At 46.2% G+C, this 22,267-nt stretch overlaps 1 protein-coding gene across 2 annotated transcripts in view; it reads right to left on the reverse strand.

The window, feature by feature from the left end:
• Window positions 1–22,267, reverse strand: part of LOC133128110 (DNA-binding protein RFX2-like) — a 39,943-nt gene that overhangs the window by 17,348 nt on the left and 328 nt on the right. For both annotated transcript variants that reach the window (XM_061241408.1, XM_061241410.1), the window contains exons 2-4: window positions 5,523–5,635; window positions 3,768–3,850; window positions 2,669–2,924 (exon numbers count right to left, since the gene is read on the reverse strand). In XM_061241408.1, the coding sequence (XP_061097392.1) occupies window positions 2,669–2,924; window positions 3,768–3,850; window positions 5,523–5,635 (452 nt within the window). The remainder of the gene's footprint in view (window positions 1–2,668; window positions 2,925–3,767; window positions 3,851–5,522; window positions 5,636–22,267) is intronic.

Below are 22,267 nucleotides of genomic sequence, written 5' to 3' on the forward strand. Positions count from 1 at the left end.
ACACTCACACACTCACAGCGCACAGCACAGACTGACCATTCAGTGCATGCACACACACACACACACACACACACACACAACACAGGCTGACCATCCAGTGCATACATACACACACACACACATACACATACATACATACACCGCACAGACTGACCATCCAGCGCTTACACACACAGCGCACAGCACAGACTGACCATCCAGTGCACACACACACACACACACACACACACACACACACACACACACACACACACACACACAGCATACAGTGCTGCTCAATACATCGAGAAGGGAAAAACAGTATGGCTCAAAGTGGCAGTCAGCATTGTGAATCTAGTGCTTATACTTACACACACATACACACACACCTGTATGCACATTCACTCTTACACACACACACACACACACACACACACATTCATGGCTACACTCATATACACATGCTCATATAGTGAATTCACATGTCCTCACACACCATATAGCCTACACTTATTCACTTATAACTGACAGCTGACTCATGATGGTTGAAAGCTCATTTGATACCTTGGACCCTTGATGACATAAAGCCATTTAGCCAACAAATGTGTTCCATACTGTATCACCATAATTTACAGCTGAATCTAGTCCCACACCCCAATTCCCATAGAGTTCCATTAAAGTGCAAAGAGTTTTAGTATGGCTTGTAGGACAACCTGAAAATAAGATATCCATACCCTGATGATGTTGATAGGCCACATACATCAGGAAGTCATGGCATGCAAAAGATATGCAACCAAATAAAAAAACATAACTCTTTGCATTTCACAGTATGTTCATTTGTCTCAACCACTGAAATGGAAAACTACATATAGAAAGTGCAGTAATTACTACATGGTGAAACGCAAACCTTTAATAAAAATTCAGATTCTGAATTTTGACCATATGTAAATTGCGGATTACAAACCGAGAAAATTAAAAAAGAAGGCAAAGGTGATTCCAAACTTTTGAGCAGGGGTGTAGTGTGCATAAAGTATATACGTGTAAGCATGACGTGTGTGCATGTCTGTATTTTGCATGGGAAAATTATATGCAAAGCTTAATTCAAGAGGGGCTTCATTCAAAGGCTCCCAGAAAGCGACAAGGATTCGAGCTAGAGTGCCGTGCCAACTCTGACAACCTAGACTCAGACAAACTCTGACAAGGGAGTCTCTACGCCAGTCCCAGTGACGGACAGACGGACGGACAGATCACAGTCCTGTCCGCTATCAGGCCCTTAACGAGGCCCCTGGTTAGCTTACACAACAGCCTGAACAGCGAGCTGCAACCCCTTCATATGTTTGGAGGTTTTCAATCCCTATTTCAAGCTGAAGGGTCGAAAAAAATAAATAAATAAAATAAAATCACGCCAAAAAATGCTGCAGAAAGAAAATGGCCAGGGAAAACAAATAAATAAAAAAATAAATAAAATAAACAGAAAGGAAATAACGCTGTGGGCCGGAGGTCTCCGTTTCTGTGGCGCCCCGGCGTGGAGCTGAATCTCTAATGCGGCGACACAAAGCATGCAAATGAGCGCTGCCCTGGGGTTAAGCCGCCGGCTGAAGGCGGCCCTTGTCCCGCCCGCCAACTCATGCAAATGCGCCCGCCAAGCAGCGGCTAGAGGGATTGCGAGTTCACGATTCACAGGCTTACTGTAGGGCAGCCAGGCTCCTTTTTCTCCCCTTTGACGGCTTCAATTTACACCGCCGAAAATAACCCACAATCCCTCTCTCGGCCCACGGCCGTTAAGCTCAGGGCAAACCGCGGGCGAATTTGAAAAGAGCGCGAGTAGCTCGGCATTGTGATAAGTGTGCATTGCGGATAGTTTGGCGTGGGCTGTTAGTAGAAATTCCGGTTTTTCAGCATTCCCCGTGTCCTGACTCTTTTCACCTGATGTGTCATGCAAACGTGTGAAAGAGGAAGCCGGGGACAGAGTTTAGCTGCAGGTGACAAAAACTGAAGCCATTCTCAAATACAGTTTGTACAAAAGCCTGCTGCTGAACACTGACAGAAGTCCAGCATTGGAATGCTGGGGGGGGGGGGGGGTAGTGTAATGGATAGAGTAGCAAATGAAAGAAAGAACATTTTTGGCTTCATATACATGAAAAATAAAATGTTAAAAAAATGCCCTCCAAAGAGAAAGAGAAAGAGAAAGTTTTCCTCTAACAGCAACCACCGAAGTCCCTCCAATTATCTTTTGTCCCCTGTAGGGGAGGTGAGTTTCTTGTCTTAATCGCAATAACCATATATTCTAGTATACTGAAACCTACACTACAAGGGACAATCAATAAAAAAAAAATTTGAATTGAAAAAGCATCTTCCCTGGAACATGTCTTCCATCTTCATATTTATTAAATATATCTCCTTCCTCATCACTCCCAGATATAAAATCACAAACTTATTTTTGTATCACTTTTTGAACATAAGGCTATAGCCTGATGTATTTTTGCGATTCTCTGGATTTTCTTGTATCATGTCAAACAACTTTTTTCACAGAGACCCTTTTCTGCTGGGTCTCAGAAGGATATAGCAGACTAGCTATGGTCTCAGGCAATTCCTAGCAAATGGCCGACACTAGTTACACCACTACATAGGGAAGGAGCGGACCATTTGAGCCAGAGGGGGGAGAGGACAGAGGGAGCTTGGGACGTACCATGGCGGAGGAGGAGCGGGAGGTGTGCTGGCGGCTGCCCTCCACCGAGCTGCCGTGGATGATGTAAGCGTTGCCGCCGGACATGATCTGTCCGGCCCTGGCCTCCATGGAGACGCCGGCCATGCCGTGGGAGGGAACGCTGGCCGACGACACCACGGCGGTCACCTGGCCCCCCCCGGCCTGCGCGTCCATGTAGGCCCCTCCGCCCGACTGCGCATAGAGCTGGGCCTGGGGGTTGTAGGAGTAGGCCGCCCGGCTGAGGGAGGCGGGGAGCGTTAACGGCGAGGCGCCCCGGAAGAGCGTTCAGCGGGCTCTCAGACGCTGCTGCGCTCTCCTTACCTCAACATTTGTATTGTGCTGCATTAGAAAACTCCACACTCTGACACCAGGGGGGTAATATCACGAAGCAGGATTACAGAGTTAGCAGGATAAGTTGACAGAGCAAAAGCTGGAACTCTTTCGAAACGGGAACATGGACTGCATTAAAAACGGCTGTTCCGGGTTTAACTCGGTGAACTGATCCAACTCAGAAATTCTGCTTTGAGATATACTCCCCTGGTCATAAATCACTGAGAAAAAGCATGGCCAATATGAATTTAACATATGAAAACTCATCATAATATCTACTAAATTGTCCCTTTCTTCCTCAACCTGACACAACTGTGAGCCTCTGGAAGCAAAGCACATGCAAAACTAATAACGCAACCAATGACTGATGCAAAACAAATACCATGACTTGAATGTTATTGGCTTTGCATGCTCTGCCAGGTTTTGCACACGCTAACGTTCTTAGGAAAATCGTCCCTCTGTGTGTTCACTTCAGTTCTCATTTCCATTAGATGAAAATGGAGGAAATATAAATCCATTATAATCACTTGCTTTCTGAAAAAAACTGAATGGACATACAGAACACAAATTGCCCAGTGACACTGGTAAAAGTAATGCAGCCCAACAGATGACTGCATTTCAGAAATTAAACTAAAAGTGCCAGGAGTGGCATACGGTGTCACGCTAAAGTGATTCCCCTGGTTACTTCCTGTGCCCTTATCTGTGAAATGAGGGGGATACGGCAGGCCGGGGAGAGGGGGCTGGGTCTTACATGGTTCCGTTAGGGTAGACGGCTTCCCCTCCGTCGACATATTGGGTTTGGACTGGGTACACATGCTGAACCACATGATGGACCTACGGAAAGACAGACACGGGAACACTTAGAAAACACACACACCAGGGGCACACCAGGGGCAACCCAAGACATGCATGAAGAGAGTGTCTATTGTACCCAAGAAGAACATTACAACAAGACAAGAACCATAGTCAAAAGAAACCATTCGGTTGAGCAGGTGGTCAGAGGAGCAATTTCTAAGCATGTCTTTTTCCCCTTGGAGGGAAACCACACCAAACACTTATTTCTAGAAGATATTGGGCAGGTCAAGCCTTAAAGACTCTTCTTTAAAAGTTAAAAAACATATATCATTTAAATTCTGACTGGGCCAGACTGATTTGAATGAGATTATCATATTTTAGACATCAACAGAAGTTTCTGACGACCTGTTACAAACCAGCTTGTACAGTGATGCAGTGCCTGGTATGTGTGTAGATTAAAATATATTTTTGATTGAATACATTTGCCATGACGCAAGCAGCCTGAGGCCTCAGTGCTCAGTGAAGTAAGTAGCGCAGCCTCCTATATATATATATATATATAAGGCAGACTGTAGGGCAGACCTCAAAGAAGTCATGCATATTACTGACAGTAGATGGCAGTGAAGAGCCCCTGCAAAGCACTCGGGTACACATGCACACATATACTCACACAGGCAGTCACACACGCACACAAGCACACGCGTGCAAACACACACGCAAAACGTCCTCCAGTTCCTCTTTTCCAGATGAGTTGAGGTCACTGGGAAAAGGTACTGGCTGAGGGTCTGTAGGTCGCTGTTAATTTGAGTAAGATAAAGTTTGCCGGTTGCTATAGCGGAATCCCTTGGCGCTAACTAGACTGCTTCACTCTATGAAAACAATAACACCTGTGTTTAAATACATAACTGATTGTACGGGGGGCTTGTTGCGCTTGAAATGAATGAGCCCATCTGCTTCATCGCCGCAGGTAAAGAGAAAGGATCCAACAGGAGGACAGTGGTGATGGTGAGCTCCCTCCAAAGGCTGAGCGGTTGGCTAGCTGAGTTAGCACCTGCTAAGGGAGCCACTGCTTCTCGACCACCGCTGCTGGCCGGACCAGCACCCTCTGAAGAGCTCCGTGGGCTGCTCTACTCCACTTTGGGCTATAGGGGCAGCCTGTAGCCTAGCGGCTAAGCTAACGTGAACTGACGTGGTAGTTCGCTCTTGAGGAATGTGGTCTGTGATTGTGGTTGCCTATTGACTCACTATGGTCCGTACACCGCCGTATAAGCCTGCCCGGTTCATAGTCCCAGTGGAGCACTATTACCATGTCACTGTATGCTGAAATTTATTGCGTATGTGACTCGTACCAAGTTTTTAAGGAAACAGAAGGGATTATACTTTACATACACACAAAAACCAAACACGGTGAGTTTACGTTACATGACTGGGACCTGGAAGGTTGGTGGTTCAAGCCCCCGTTGTTACAGGGACTGGCTAGTCTAATCACTGGTAAGTCGCTTTGGATAGAAGCTGAATAACTAATGTAATGTCTATTGACTGCCCGCAGCAGAAATGTGTTGGTTTGGTCCCTCCGAGCAGGAAGTGGAAGTTAAAAGTTGCGCATTTGGGGAAAAAACGAGCTCCTGTCTGGCCGAAACGCGGCAGAAATGTTCAGGTCAGCGAAGGGAACGGGTGGAGGAAAACGGGGCAGTGGTACATGCTGGGATACCTGCTGGGAGGCAGGGACGGGCTGCACCACGGGGGCCTGGACGGAGGTGGACGTGTGCAGCACCACGGCCGAGCCGGAGTCAGACCCTCCCTCTGAGCTCTGCATGCTGAACACTGAGAGAGAGAGAGAGGGAGAGGGAGAGAGGAAGAGAGAGGGAGAGAGAGAGAAGGAGAGGGAGAGAGGGAGTGACGGAGCGGAGGGTGAGACAGATGGGGAGAGAAAGAAAAAGAGAAAGAGATGGGAGAGAGAGATGGAAGAGGGAGAGAGAGAGAGTGGGAGAGGAAGAGTGGGAGAGAGAGAGAAGGAGAGTGGGAGGGAGAGAGAGAAGGAGAGTGGGAGAGGGAGGGAGAGAGAGAGAGAGAGAGAGAGAGTGTGAGAGGGAGAGTGGGAGAGAGGGAGAGAGAAGGAGTGGGAGAGAGAGGGAGAGTGGGAGAAAGAGAGGGAGAGAGAGAGAGGGAGTGGGAGAAAGAGAGGGAGAGAGGGAGTGGGAGAGTGGGAGAGAGAAGGAGTGGGAGAGAGAGAGGGAGAGGGAGTGGGAGAAAGAGAGGGAGAGAGAGAGAGAAGGAGTGGGATAAAGAGAGGGAGAGAGGGAGGGAGAGGGAGAGAGGAAGAGAGAGGGAGAGAGAGAGAAGGAGAGAAGGAGAGGGAGAGAGGGAGTGACGGAGCGGAGGGTGAGACAGATGGGGAGAGAAAGAAAAAGAGAAAGAGATGGGAGAGAGAGATGGAAGAGGGGGAGAGAGAGAGAGAGAGAGAGAGAAAGAGAGAGAGAGGAAAAAAAATTATCAACTCGCCTTATCTCCATTTCGGCGATTCCATGGTAACCGACATTACAAATGCAGTATATTATTACATGTGCATACATGGTAAAGTCCAATAGAGCTACCTAAGAGACCGACAGGGTTATTTGCTCCTGATGGTTATAGAAGCTCATATCAGTCTATTATGTAGCTGTATAGAACTTTATCATACAAATATCTGGCAGCTGTAACATCTGTTACCATGGAATTGCCCATTTCACCAGTGAGGTTACTGAAAACACGCATGCTTGAGTACAAGAGGCAGAGAATGTGGGTGTGTACCAGACCTGGGTCAAACACGCAATTGCTTTGGCTGCAAATACATTTCTGTGCTCGACTGATCTTGCGTGGTGCAATTTAGTGAACCTGGAGGACAAGAAGGCAGGGTTTGCACTTCTTGAGAGTATTTCACAGTTTCCAATACACCAGGCGAGCTCAGTAAACCACAGAAAAGTATTTGATTCCAAAACAATTACAAATGTTAACTCAGGTATGGTGTATATATACAATACAAAAAAGATCTAAAGTAAACAACAAAACTGTACACATAAATACAACACAAAAATGACATGGGGGAGATATTACTTATTACATCAAGTAGTTCTCATTCGAATAGTTGAAACAAGAAAGTAGAGAGAAAACAAATATCAACACTAAAGTTAAAAACCTGGTATCTGCATACAGTAACTCGAACCTGAAGTCAACAACTCCATTAGATTATCCCCACTATTAAAAAAAACATTCTGTATATTTCTTAGGGTGCTTTCACACCTGCCTCGTTCATTCCGTTTGAATCGCACCCTGGTGCATTTCCCCCCCCGGTGCGGTTCCCCCCCCTGGTGCTGTTCCCCCCCCGGTGCTGTTCCCCCCCCGGTGCGGTTCCCCCCCTGGTGCGGTTTCCCCCCCCGGTGCTGTTCCCCCCCCGGTGCTGTTCCCCCCTGGTGCTGTTCCCCCCGGTGCGGTTCTTTTGGGCAGGTGTGAATACAGCAATCAAACCCTGGTGCAGACCAAAACAACCGTACCAAACTCTGGAGCGGGTAATTTGTGTGAGAACATGATCAGACCTAGATCCAACCGAATTACAGGAATCACTGTGCATTTTGGCGACATTGTATTTGGTCCAGGCCAAATCAAGCAAACTATAGGTATGAAAGCGCCCTTAAACTTACCCAAAAGTTCCCCAAGATCCCCTTTTAACTGAGCGGCACTGTCAGTTACACTTACTGGTGGACAGACACAAGCACTTATACCGAAGGGCAAACGCATTCCAACAAAGACTGGAGGTCTCAGCTGGGCCCAGACCCGGCCCAGACCCAGCCCAGCTGTGCAAACACAAGGCGTCGTGGAGCAGCCCGGCTCCAAGCGCGCTCAGTAGCGCCACGCGTCCTCGGCCAGCTCTGAGCGCGCTCAGTAGGGCACGCGTCCTCGGCCAGCTCTGAGCGCGCTCAGTAGGGCACGCGTCCTCGACGGCTCTGAGCATGCTCAGTAGGGCACGCGTCCTCAGTGTCTCTTATGCAGGAATACGCCCATCTCAAACCCGTTGCCACGGAGGGCCGCGTGTATGCAGGTTTTCTTTCCCATCGATTAATGCTGCATAATTGATACCAATTCCTCATTCAACCATACGCATAAGCCAACTGCAGTTGTTATTTAGACAATGCAAATAACATTTCAGTACATAGTATGTGCAACCCTACACAAATCCGAACTCGACACAAATCGGCAGATAATTGAACTGTTCGTATAATGAAGATCGGAGGCTGGAATAAAAACCAGCATACACTCAGCCATAACAGAACGTAACATAACGGTGAGAACAGGGCATTCAGCCCAGCAATGCTCATCTTTTCCTTCCACTAAGTGTACCTACTGCTTAGTTTGCCGAAATGCTATATAGCATCTAGCGCCATATCAAGACAGGTGTTGAAAACCCCCAGTGTTTCTGCCTCAAATGCGGAGCCTGTACAGGCCTGGCCAGCAGGGGGCGCTGTTGCGCAACCAGGTGGGAAAACTCAAACGACAGAGAGTACAGGGGAGAATGGAAGAGGAGGAAAGTGAGTGAGTGGGTGGGAGAATACGGCCTAATCGCTCTGCTCAGCTCTGAATCCTCCCCCGCCGGGGCCCTCGTTCGCTTCAGACGCGAGCCTTTCTCCAGGGGCCACCGTAATCCAGCTGATACGAGGAAATTCCCTGAAGCTTTCTCAACGTTTGTCAGTTGCCATGGATCCCTCTCCATGGCGACCACCCTTTACTTTGCCCCCGCCCCCCCCTCCTCCGCCAACCCTTTGCTCCTTCCTTTCTCTTTTCTTTTTAAAGCTCGGCCGAGTAGCAGGAGCGTGACAGAGAGGAGAGAGAGAAAACAATGGCAGGAGAGGAGGAGGGAGGAGAGGAGGAAAAGAGTAGAGAGAGGTAGAGAGAGAGAAAGAGAGAGAGAAGGCCAACATAAAGGGGGGAAGGCCAGAGAGAGAGTAAGAGACAGTACAAGTGTGAAAATGAGACAGGGAGAAATAAACAGAGAGCTAGGGGAGGCCCATGTCTAAAGACCTGAAAGCCGGTTACAGTCGATCTGAAACTCCATTCCTCCAAACCCCTACACGGTACACGCAGGAAGTCCCAACCAACCTAAAGTCACCCAGGTGCTCATCGGCTTCCAAGCTTCGTCTAAAATCCACCAAACCGTCTGAACCGAGAGTTTCCTTCAGAAGCCTATAGGCGGAAAGTTCCAGCATGGTCTCCTTCTGCCGTAGTTTTATAGCCAACACTCAGTAGTGTCATGGGCCCCATTAACTGTAAGAGTCCCACCGCACAGCTAGCCTCGTTAAGTGACCACATGGTTGGCTCGTAAGACACCAGGCACCATACCCCACTGGTTACAGATGGGTGGAGCAAGCAGCCATTTCCTCAAAGTATACACGCAGAATCTCACTACAGCTTTAGCTGAAATTTTGACAGGAGGCACAGTTCTTAGACAAACACGCTGCTTCTCCGTCACGCAGTCAGTAACTGGCCCCGTCCCCTTTGAGTTTGGCAGGGAGACGGACGTATCGGCTCAGGTAAACTGACTGAGAAAGTGAAGACACTCATTGGTAAGGTGAGCACACACCATTCTGTTGTGGTGTTGTGGTTTGAGGGTGTTGCTCCAATTCCTCTCTTGACTGTTAGAAGTCCTATTGTACCATTAAAAAAATAGCCCTTACAATAGTCATCAAAATTTGTCATGGCGACATGCTAAAAAAGCCACCTGTAGCATAGTGGTTAGGGTACATGACTGGGACCCACAAGGTCGTTGGTTCAATCCCCGGTGTAGCCACAATAAGATCCGCACAGCCGATGGACCCATGAGCAAGGCCCTTAACTCTGCATTGCTCCAGGGGAGGATTGTCTCCTGCTTAGTCCAATCAACTGTACATCGCTCTGGATAAAAGCGTCTGCCAAATGCCTTTAATGTAATGTAATGTTAAAAAATATTAAAATAAAATCAGCACGTGCACCCCAGGCTGTACGTGAGCCGAACGCGGCATCGCACGTGTGCCGCAACGACCCTGTGGCCATGGACCGATCGACGGAGCGGGGACTGGCTCTCGGGACTGCTGACCGAAGCTCTGCCACGCCGTGGTCAATCACACCTCTGAAGACCGGAGGTCTCCGACCAGACGCACTGCCCGATCGCAGGGGGTTCCCCTACGCTTTGAGCAGCCAGCCTGGTGAGAACCTTTGATTTTGTCTGAACATTTTTATTAATTCGCAGTGGCCTCGCTGTTCTTTTCCGACCGGTTTGGGCATGCCGGAGAGGATTCCTCTCGCCCCACAACGGCACAACGTCGCAGTGAAATGGAGGTTAGAGCAGCACTGGCTTCCATAATATGATGAATTTGAGGAATCAAATGAGGAAGGAGAGGGCTGCTTGCTGCAGCACAAACGGATGTGGGTTGGAGAAAATAAACAGAAAATAAACAGACATGCACGCTCACTGATACTCAAGGACGTAAAATTACAATTAAAATAGTTTTCCAGAACTGTACGGGAAAAGCTTTGAAGTGAAAATCCACAAGTATTAGAATTGTACTACGTTTTTGGAATCCATACTGTTATGTTCACGTGGTTATTGAGAATTGACTAAATTGATGAAAAAGCTATTTGTGATTTTACTGTGACTAATAAGTGACTAAAAGCATCCGGCCAAACAGTGGTATGCATGTCTGCCATTCAGCAGACGGTCGGTGGTGGACTCCTTGCCAACAGCCCGTCACATGTAGGTTTCTGGGTCCAAAGAGTCTGCAGACTGGTTGTAAGTTCTGGCTCAACAATCTCACAGCTTCCGTGCCACGTGCTCCATACGAAGTTGCCCCAGCTAATTACAAGCCTTCTACCAGCCAAGTGGCCTGTTCCCTTCTTCAAACGCTCTTAAACTCTCGCTAGAGGTGGAGGTGGAGAAGCAGTACTAGCCTGGTGGTGAAGGCCATGCCGTTTGGCCCCTAAGACGCCCCGAACGCATTACATTAGTTATTTAACTGACGCCTTAGTCCAAAGCGACTTAGTTGATTACACTAAGCAGGGGACAATCCCCCCCCTGGAGTGGGGGGTTAAGGGCCTTGTTCAAGGGACCAACAACTGCACTCATCTAACCGTGGCTTCACTGGGGCTTGAACCTGCCAACCTTCCAGGTCCCAGTCAAGCACCTTGCCCGCTAGGCCACCGGCCGCCCCTAACACGCGCTGGGTACATGCCAAACCGCACCGGCGGGTCAAACGACTTCTGGGCTGCGAAGGACAAAAACAACAGCCACCCCCCCCCCCTCCCCCTCCCCCTCCCCCTCCCCCTCAGCCCATGCGGGCGCCACAGAGCCAGGAACGCGGCGGGTGGTTTTACCAGCACGCCTTCATCACGACCGGCAGGCAGCGGAGCTCCCCTTTAAAGCACCCTGTCTACACACCTCCTCGCCTCGCTGGCAAAACAAAGCAGCTCAGAACCCGTCATTAAAGCCATTGTGTTCGCCGCGCAGGAGCTGTTGACCAATTTCCTTTTTCTTCTTAAAAGTCACCTGCTTTTAACAAGGAGGAAAGAAAGGAAACGTTACAAGGCCTCCGTAATTACTACCCCCCCCCCTCCCAGCAATATAAATCTGTCACAGCAACTTGGTTTGAAATCCCGGGGGGGGGGGGGGGGGTGAGGTTCTGTCAATGACAGATCTCACTTAAACAGCTTTGAACCAGAGAAAAACACATACAGATGTTCAATTAAAAAACAGGAGCCTGCAGTCTTGGCCTTTGTTTGCACCGGGCCTGCGCTGTTTGCCGAGTAACAGTGGTTGCCAGGGGCAACGCAGTCCACTCCTGTTTTCAGGAGCCTGTTGCTAGGTGACCGACGAAATACTTCCCCAAACTAAATAATTGCATGCTGATTCGCTAATATTTCACATTAACCAGAAACCTGCTATAGCAAATAGAGGGGTTATTTATCTCGCACGGACAGGAGGATGGGGGCGAACGGCGGGGCGACAGACTCGTTCCTGAGCCGAGAGGAATGGGGTGGGAGAGAGAGGTGCGGCGGTCGCTGCGTCTCGACGCGGTTGAACCGCCTCCCTGCCCCCCGGGGCGAAAGGCGCGGTTCAGCGGTGGAAACAGAGCCGCGTTAAAACCAATCGGGGAGGCGAGACCGACCTGACCCAAGCCGCCCCTTTCCAAAAACAACAGCCTCCGTTACAAAATGTCGCGTCTAATTTTAGCTCCTGGCCTCCCGTGACCCCAGAGGGAACGCGGTGCACGCACCGGGGCGAGAGGAATCCTCTCCGGCATGCCCAAACCGGTCAGAAAAGAACGGCGAGGCCAGCCCGACGCCGCTAAAGTGGCTGTGCGCGTATCCGTGGGCCGGCTCGACGGGAAAGAGACATCCCTTTCCTTCCTCTTTATGGATTTCATTACATCGACAGCAAAAGACCCCCCAGGGACTCTTTGCCCTTAGTTTAAACCAAATTTGAAATGTCTTTCCTCTGCGGCGAATGCCCCAGGCAGTGTTCCTCAGTGCAACCCCCCCATAGCGCTGTAACGTTCAGTTACCCAGAATGCCTTCCTAGTTGCTGGATTAGAGGGACTCTGGGAAGTCGGCTGTGCACTTCCATCCAGCATGACTGCAGCTTAGACGGCGTTAAAGCTCCCAGTTGAACACAGTATGGTTAGCATTAGCACCTGTAGCCTATGCAGTCTGGTTAGCATTAGCGCTCTCAGCTGAGTAGTTAGCATTAGCGCTTGGAGCATGAGTACAGTTTAGTTAGTTTTGGCACATTTAGCCTAATCACAGTTGCGGTAGCATTAGCGCTCCCAGTTGAGCAGTTCAGTTAGCATTAGTGTTTGGAGCATGAGCACAGTTCCAATAGCATTATGGCATCCAGTCTCAGCACGCTTCAAATATCATTAGCATTATTTTAAGGCGGAACATGATCTGGCCAGTCTTTGTGAGAAAGAAGAGAAACGTGAACTGTAATTTTATCACAAAATTATCAAATTGCTATTCCAGATGTACATATTGCCATGTTAGCAAGGGAAGCCATCGAAAACACCCTTATGGTCTCTCATAAGTATGGCACTGTAGCGTCTGGATGCAAATGTGGTATGGAAATCCCATTAAATACACACTTTTCTTGTCTGTCTGTCTGTGGAATATGCCTTTTGCAAAATCAAGATTCTACAAAGGATGGCCTATTTTCACCAAACTTGGTCCTGGGGCCCCCTGTGCATGCTGGTTTTTGTTCCAACCACAATTTAAATCCCAGAACTTTAACAAGCTGTTAATCTTTCTTAATTACGTGCTATTGATGTTTTGAGGGATTATTATAATTGCATTAAAAAAAAACACATTTTAACTGATCAAATTAAAGACTGAGGTGAATCAATAGGCTCCTAATTGGTGAAATTGTGGACACCTGGCCACTAAAACTAACCACCTGGCAGAGAATACAGGATTCAAAAACAAAGCAAATTCAAAAGAGCAAAACTTGGATTGCTTTGGCATAAAGGAAAAACGTACAAAATAAATGAAACGCGTGTTCACAACTAACATCGAAAAATGTTAGCCCCTTCAGTGTCATGGTTTGTAATATAGTACAATAAGCACAATACAAACGCTGTAGTTTTATTCTTCATGGTATGCATAGCTATGTCAGACAAAATGTGGCTTAAGAGGGTAAACAATCCCTCTGAACATGAGAAGCACATCCATCCATCCATCCATCCATTATCTGAACCTGCTTATCCTGATCAGGGTCGCAGGGGGGCTGGAGCCTATCCCAGCATACATTGGGCGAAAGGCAGGAATACACCGTGGACAGGTCGCCAGTCCATCGCAGGGCACACACACCATTCACTCACACACTCATACCTACGGGCAATTTAGACTCTCCAATCAGCCTAACGTGCATGTCTTTGGACTGTGGGAGGAAACCGGAGTACCCGGAGGAAACCCACGCAGACACGGGGAGAACATGCAAACTCCGCACAGAGAGGCCCCGGCCGACGGGGATTCGAACCCAGGACCTCCTTGCTGTGAGGCGGCAGTGCTACCCACTGCACCATCCATGCCGCCTTGAAAAGCACATAATTAAGAAAAATTAACAGCTTGCTAGAAGTTCTGGAATTGCAATTGTGGTTGAAATAAAAACCAGCATACACAGGGGGGCCCCAGGACCGAGTTTGGGAACCGCGGTCAGAGTAATGGTGCCCACAGACATCTCTTGGGGGGGTGGTTAGCTAAATTAACTCTGGTCTGCTAAATGACTAACTAATTCAAGATAACATTTGTCCATATTTTAAATCAAACTGCACCCCCCCCCCCCGCCCCCCAACACCATTTCTGCAGGGCAAAATTAACTCCCCAAACTCTCCTAGAGAACCTACTTCTTGAGGTTGTGAGTCTGCTTACAGGATCATCACTCGATGCCAATGGCCTTTGGTAAAACTTTCAATATCTGAATTGAAGAGGAAGACAGAGAGAAAGGCGTTTGTCTTTTGGTGGGACACAAGATCTATTGGGCAAAGAAAGACACCATGGAATATAAACAAATACACTGTGAAGCTTTGAGAAGATACTCTACATTGAGGATCTTGCACTCAAAACTTGGAGGGCCACTGTGTCTGTTGGTTTTTGATGTGTTGCTGAACTTAAGGACTGAAGTCATTGATTGGTTAAAGAGTCTGCAAACCTTGTTTCCATTGGCAGCTGATTGACAGGAAATCATAAAAAAAAACTTAAAAAAACAGCAGAGCCCAGCAGGACAGGAGTTTCAGACCCTAGCTCTACGTGATCTGTACCTTCTTTCTGTGACGAACATGACAGTACAGTACGTACGCCCATGTCTGACACGCTCACAAGGTCACATCTGGAAAGCAGAGAGGACATCAATCATACCGTGGCACGGCAGTCATTTCCGAAACCTGCAGTCTGAACTGTGAACGAGACCGCGCGTTAACGTCACCCGAGGGGGAAGGAAACGTGCGCAAAGCTGTGCGGGCTACGCTACGGCACGCCGCGAACGGACCCTGGCTGTGTTCAGCTCTTCTTCACGTCGGCTCGTGTTCTCCAGAGGAGCCATTCCTCACAGCCAAGAGGAGTTCTCTGACAGACCAGGCCACGTATCACTTTAAGAACCGGGAAAGAAATCAGACAGAGAGATTCATATACCGCTTTTCGCAGACTCTTTTCGCAGCACTTTACAGCGATGAGGGGAAACTTGCCTGAACCAACACCAATGTGCAGCACCCACCAGGCAGCCATTTTGTATCAGAATGCTCACCACAAAGAGGTGGAGAGGGACAAAAAAAAATTCTGCCAATTAAATCAGGGGATGATCAGGTGGCAGTTTGAAAGAGCCAGGTTAGGAATTTAGCCAGGACACCAGGGAAACCCTTAATCTTTGTGAACAGTGTCATGGGATCTTCAATGACCACAGCGAGTCAGGGCCTCAGTTTAAAGTTTTATCCATTACATGTTATTTGGCTTATCCGAAAGAGGGAAAGTCTTACCAGAAAAAGGGAAGACCAAGCCCTCTTAGTCAAAAAGGGAAGAGCTGAAACCAGCATGGCCATAAGGCCCTCACCACAGTGACCATAACCGTGTGGCTCGGGCAGAGCTGCCAGCTCAACCTGGACCAACTGACTTGCTCCCCTTAGCGACCGCAAACGCATACCTGGAGCTGTCCAGTCAAACTGGTCAACGGCAACAGATCTGAGAGCATCTGCTTCTGACAGTGTCACCAGCCTGGAGAAGTCCTGGACAATCCTACTACTACAAGAGCCACCAGGCTAAACACATACCGTATGTCCCCCATCATAAAGGGCTTGAGAGACAGCTGTGATTAGTTACAGTGGAAGAAATTACCTCCATCCTACTCTGAATTACACTTTGGCAGCTACCTTTGCAAACAGTGGGGCAAATTATCACCAATACGCATGATTCTCTGTCTTTACGGGGTCAGCAGACTCAAAGAGTTCCTCAAGATATTATAACCTTCTTCACCTTTGCATTAGAATTGGGTTACGCATGAGCCAATACAGTACTGAAACTCACTGATGTCCAGTGGTTGTTCTTCAGAAGTGGTACAGGTGTTAGAATAGAATGTACTTGCTTTATCATTTCCAAGAGGGAAAATTCATCTTGCCTAGCCTTTTAATCCATGATTTTCACCTAGTGCGTCAACAGCAACCAAAAGTTCAGCTACGCTTTAAAATTGACAAACAATTATCAAACCCAACCCCTGATTAACAATAAGTGGGCAGTTGAACACTTTAGAAGTCACACAGTTACTTCAGAATTAACATTTTCAGCCCTGGAAATATACTCACCTGACTCATTGAAGTCCTCACGAGTAAATCAGAGGCTTAGTAATAATCTTTTTAAAAAGTAACAAAGAATAATCCAAAAGGGTTCCAAAACTTTTGCACAGAGCCGTTTTCCTTTTTTTTGTTTTTTTACAATTAATAGACCGTAAAAATGTTTAAATAAAAAGCAATCTTTCAAATTTTCAGAAAGGTCTCATCTTTAACTGTGTACCATTTAGAGTTCAGGTTTGCGTTCAATCACAATACAGATTCATTGTAATGGACATTGAAATCAGGGGCGCACAAATATTTGCACCCCACTGTATAGGCTATGACATTCTACCACACAAGAAGCCCTGGTCATTTGAGTGTAATCAAGAACAATTCCCAACTATAAAAGCATTGTCAAATCCAGTGATCTTCATTCCTGGTTCCTGCTGGTTTTTGTTTTTCCCTTAATAGCAGCTACCAGTTCAGACCAAGAAAACGTGTGAGGGGAGTTAACTGTGTAATCAACAGCTTTCATTGATCAATTAAGAGCTGAGTCACAACAAAAGCCAGCACACCCTGCGTCTGTCCAGGACCAGGAATGAAGACCAGTGGACTAGTCAATCACTGCTGTGTGTAGTGATTTCAGTGTGCATCGTGCGCATATATATATAAATAAATACAAATTAATATTCACTAATGTGGACTCCATTCAACGAGTTAAGGTTTAACGTTACAGTCTTTTTATAGCGCTTGGCCTGAATCTGAAACGTCAAATACAACCCGCGAAGCGTTTTCTCTGGAGAGACGAGCGCTTCAGAGAAACGACAAGAATGGAAAAGCAGCCGACACTTCTGCTGCTGACACCCGCGTTAGCGAAGCCACTCGCTTATCCCATTCTGTGCCAGGTGCCCTCGTTAAGACCAGCTCTGCCAGAAGGGTTTAAAACCCCGTCACTCAAACCGCGGTCCTCCAGGGCCGAGAAACTTCCGGATTTCCTCCCTCCCTTCTACCTGGGAGTCAGGTGTGAAGACAGTCTGGTCAATCAGAGGCCCTAATTGTTCAGTTATTTACCATGGAGAAAAGAAAACTGTGGCCAGATTTGGGCTGAAGGGCCAGATTTCAGTCTCCACGGTTTAAACGAAATAACAATGAGAATGCTAACAGCTAACGTCAGCACTCTTGTAGAAGGGACCGGAACGAGCGTTAGCACACAATGGAGCGGGCTAATTACAGAGCCATAGAATGCACTGCTGAAACATAAGAGACTCCACACACATAGGCCGGGTCACCTCTTCAGTTCCGACCACCTGTCTTCACCAGCTGCCTGAATCATACTGAGCCTAGAGGTTAAAATATTACGTTTTTCGAAGCTCAGTTCTCATCGTTAAGGTTGAGTGTTTGTCACGGGAGTGATTTCTGGCATAAATTTGGCAGTTCTGTGACTTCCCCAATTTTTTGGTTATTTCTAAAATTTCCTCAATTTTAAGTGCTTTAAGTGATTTTTAAATGATGAGTAGGCTACATGAAGGTAGAGTTATCTATATAGTTATGTCACATTTTAACAATATTGCCTGGGAGACTGGGGAAAGAAAATGCAACTGACAACTGTTGGTAACACTCAGTGACGAGAAGCACTCCAAAGAGCAAATCTATCAATGTATACCTGTAAAATGTAAACTTTACAGAAGTGAAAACGGACATACGCTAACTTTTATATTAATGCAATTTGGGCACGCTCCAATTTCTTAGCCAGATTGTTAAATTAACAGTAAACAGCAGGCTCTTTCTTTCCGCAATAGGAGACAGGAGAAGCACCAACCTATCAATGTATTTTACTTGTAGGCTCAGAGCAGCTGGTTACTGTCTGTTGACATTTTGAAACTTCAAGCACTTGTTACTGTTGCCACAGTTGCATGCATGTTATTTAAATGGTTTCCCACTGTTGAAACCAGTTAACAAGTTAAACAAATTAACAAGACGTTCGTCCTTGTGATATACAATCTACGGTACGCACACACAGAAACAGGAGACAGACATATGTGTGCACAGTAAAAACAGACACACGCACATACAAACACTCAAAAGGTTAAATATATACAAACATACACGCAAATAGGCTACTCGTACGTAGACATACACTCAAACACAGACAGACACACACACACAAACAAAGTGAAAACAGACACGCATACAAACACTCAAAAGCAACAAACACATACGCAGACAAAAACTCAAGACAGACAGACACACACTATACACCCAGGCAGAGCAGCCAGGTTATTCCAGTTAACACCAGCGTTATACTGCACACCTCTCTTCCCCGTTCTAAGGATAAGGACCCCCTCTCTCCCTCTGATCCCCTCAGACCTGTCTGTGCAAGCTCCTCGTCTGCACCCCAACCACGCCGAGCCTGATGAAAACCGCGATTAGACCAACTTTTCAGAGAATGTCACTGCACTCCCCGCTCTTCCTCCCAGATCTGTGTATTTGTGTACGGGGTTGCCATGCCAACACAACAGCTGCACGCGCTCACATTAGTTCCACGAGTTCTGCGCCCGTTCCATTTTCTTTTTGTCATTTTCTTTTGCGGGGTTTTTGCAGCGGAGGAAAGAAGTTGCATTTAACAAGAGTTGACTTTGAAATGTAACAATTAAAGTACAATTAATTACACAGTGTGTGGCCTACGTGTGGGGCCATGTCCACAAAAAACAGGATTGGATATTATCAATGGTAAGCCAGAAAGGGGTATTTTTGTTTTGTATTCCTCGGATATAAATGTACCCACATGAGTTTGGGAACGTTGAGTTCTGTGTTCAAAGAGGTCAAAGAAAAATACTGGGGGAATGTCCTCTATACAGACTCATGTTATGGCAGTTGAACTCTCAACCATCTCAAACACTCACATTTGCTCTCAACAAGAGTACATTTACAGCACTGGTTATTTGGCCCAATCAATAATTTACCCAAGCAGCATTAATCATTCAGGATCCATTGTCTGTCTGGAAGATGAACCTTGTGTGATGGAGAACCAGTAGTGGTGAACTTGATTATCGGTAACAAGATATTTGCCTCTTAATTAACGCGCCACCCGGATTTACATGGCGCGAAGGCTTTTAACAACAGTTGCCTGTCTGGGGAACCACTTTCACAAATGAGCACACGGTGGCCACTTCAAACGCGTGAGCATCAGGGGACGGGGGAAGAATGCATTGAGGCCAAGAGCACTGAAGTTCACAACGCATTAGCTTAAAGCAAATAAAACAAGACAAGGCCCATAGCCTGACCTGAAATGCCTGTACCCCCACCTCCCCCCAAAGAGTTCAAATGCACTATACACCTGACAGTGAATGCTGTGAAGGCACTAGCGGGAGGTCATAGGACCAAGACAGATTTAACATGTCATCACCCTGCGCCAACCGCAAGGACAGAGGGCAGAACCGAAAACCAGTTGGAGAATGACTGACACAGCAACAACCAGACACAGGATATTTAAATGCAAGTTCCTGGGATCCTTGGGTATGGAGAGCATAGTTTAAGTGAGAATAACAGGAGACAGACCTGGGTACGTCATTATTTTGGAAGTAGGAATTAATTACATGTCTTTTCACATCTTCCTGAAGTTCAGATACAGTGCCCTCCATAATGTTTGGGATCCATCATTAATTTATTTGCCTGCGGACTCCACAATTTGAGCATTGGGCATTGGGCATTTTTATATTTTGGTTTCACCAAATTACACTAGTGTTTTTACATAGTCCCCCCCAATTCAGGGCACCATAAGGTTTGGGACACAGCAATGTTATGTAAATGAAAGCAGTCATGTTTAGTATTTTGTTGTATCTTTTGCATGCAATGACTGCTTGAAGTCTGCGATTCATGGGCATCACCAGTTGATGGGTGTCTTCTCTGGTGATGCTCTGCCAGGCCTAGTTAAGCTCGTCACATGTGTCCACAACCTTTTTCCAGAACCCTGGTTGCTCTTTTAAGTACTTCTTAGCAAACGGGAACCTGGTCATCCTGTTTTTGCAGCTAGTCCTTTGCATCTTGCAGTGTAGCCTCTGTATTTACGTTCATGAAGTCGTCTGGTCATTGACAAATCCACACCTGACTCCTGAAGAGTGTCTGATCTGTTGGACAGGTTTTTGGGGATTTTTCTTTATTATGAAGAGGATTCTTCAGTCAGCTGTGAAGATCTTCCTTGGCCTGCCAGTCCCTTTGTGATTAGTAAACTCATCAGTGCTCTCTTTCTTCTTAATTATGTTCCAAACAGTCTCATAACAGCTTTCATTGGCACAACTTTGGTCCTCATGTTGATAAACAATATTAGTGTATAGTGCTTAAAAAAGGTGATCGAAAGACTAGGTGCTGAGAGCTCTCTTATAACTGCATTAAGAAGGCCATTAAACACACCTGAGCAATTACAACCACATGGCTTCACAGGTGTTCCAAATATTATGGTACCCTGAAACAGGGGGGACTATGTATAAATACTGTTGTAATTTCTACATGGTGAAATTTTAAAAATACCCTTTAATACAATCTGTGTTAATTGTGTGATTCCAAATCTAAAACTGTGGCAAATCAAGACATAATGGGTCTTTGTCCCAAACATTATGGAGGGCACTCTATGTAACATTCGAAAAGGTCGAAAGGCACACCCCTTGACCCTTTTTATCACTCACAGATGTAAAACAATTAATTAATTAAATTGTATTGCATGAGGAGCACAAAATGATACCTCCAACAAAGAATGAAGAAAGTGGTGGAAAAGTATATTTACCCAATTAGGCTCATTGTATCGAGCCGACGTTAATAATATATGCATATAGTACAGCATACACAGCATATCTCAAGCATTGAAGGTAGGCCAAGCATAGCAGTGCTCAAAATGTAGTGGCAAATCCTATTCCCTGCAGATGATGAACCTTAAAGGTCTATAAGGACCATACGGGCTACAAATATTATAGTTATAGGATAATTGCCAGTACTGGTCAAATTAGAATAGTTTTTTTATCACTACGAACACGGTTTTAGAACTGCAGAGGACATTCTATGAGGGGAAAAACTGCCTATATATTTTGTTTACCGTTAACACAACAACTGCAGACGAGTGGTTTCCAAAGATTGAAGAAAGCAAATATTTAGATGTACAGATGATACATACATTTATTTAACTTTGTAACCAACTTAGGTGTTGTAGCTAGCTATATTGTTACTCATTTTCCGAAAAAAAGACATTTACTTCTGTGTTTCACTTTGGAGTCGCGACCACAAACGTTTGCCATCTAACGTTAATGTTAAACGTTAAAGCTTACAGTTAAAGATCCCACAGTTTTTGGAGCAAAGGAGTTTGAATACTGTTATTGATCTTTCAATTGCAAATTATCAAGCAAAATCACCTCCATGAAAAAATGATTAATCTGCTGTATTTTAGGTTTTTAACTTTTGAGTAGAACTGTCTGCAAAATACAGACTGACGAAATGTTATGCAGTCTCTAAGGAAGAACAAGTTTTCGAGACTTGACGAACGTGCTAGCTATAACGTTATACTCAGATTTGTCACCTATAGCTAGTCTATATTTATATAACACTGTCATTGTTCAGTGAGGATTTTACGTTATACATTCAGATTGCGTTAAAATAGTTGCTAGCTAAGTTTGTTAAATGCAATTTTAAATCTAACGTTAGCAATTCTAAGTTTGCACACCGAAGAACACGTTAGTTGGCTGCCAGTTAACAAGCACTAAAGTTAGAAAACTAACGTTAGCTCTAGCTTGTTTAACTTAGTAATACAACCAAAGAGATGGTTATTAGGCTGACGTTAGCCAGCGTCAACCGTAAGCTAGCTTTGCTAGTTAAGCTTGCTAGTTCTTTCTGGCCAACATTAGCTATGATGTCTTTAGCTAGCTAGCTGACGAGCTAATGTTAATTTATGTTAGATAGCCATCTAATTAGCTAACGTTAGCTAGCTCACTACGTTAGAAAAAGGAAATTAAACTCAGCCAACGTTAGCCAATCCCAACTAACGTTAGCTAGGTAACATTAACGTCGCTAGGCTATCGAACTAACGTTACCGAGGTAGCGTTGAAACTATAAGGTAAAAATTTTGCAACTGATTTTGGGGTTGGTTTGTTGGACACTTTTTTTT

This window comes from Conger conger, chromosome 5 (genome assembly GCF_963514075.1).
Source record: "Conger conger chromosome 5, fConCon1.1, whole genome shotgun sequence".
Lineage (NCBI taxonomy): Eukaryota > Metazoa > Chordata > Actinopteri > Anguilliformes > Congridae > Conger > Conger conger.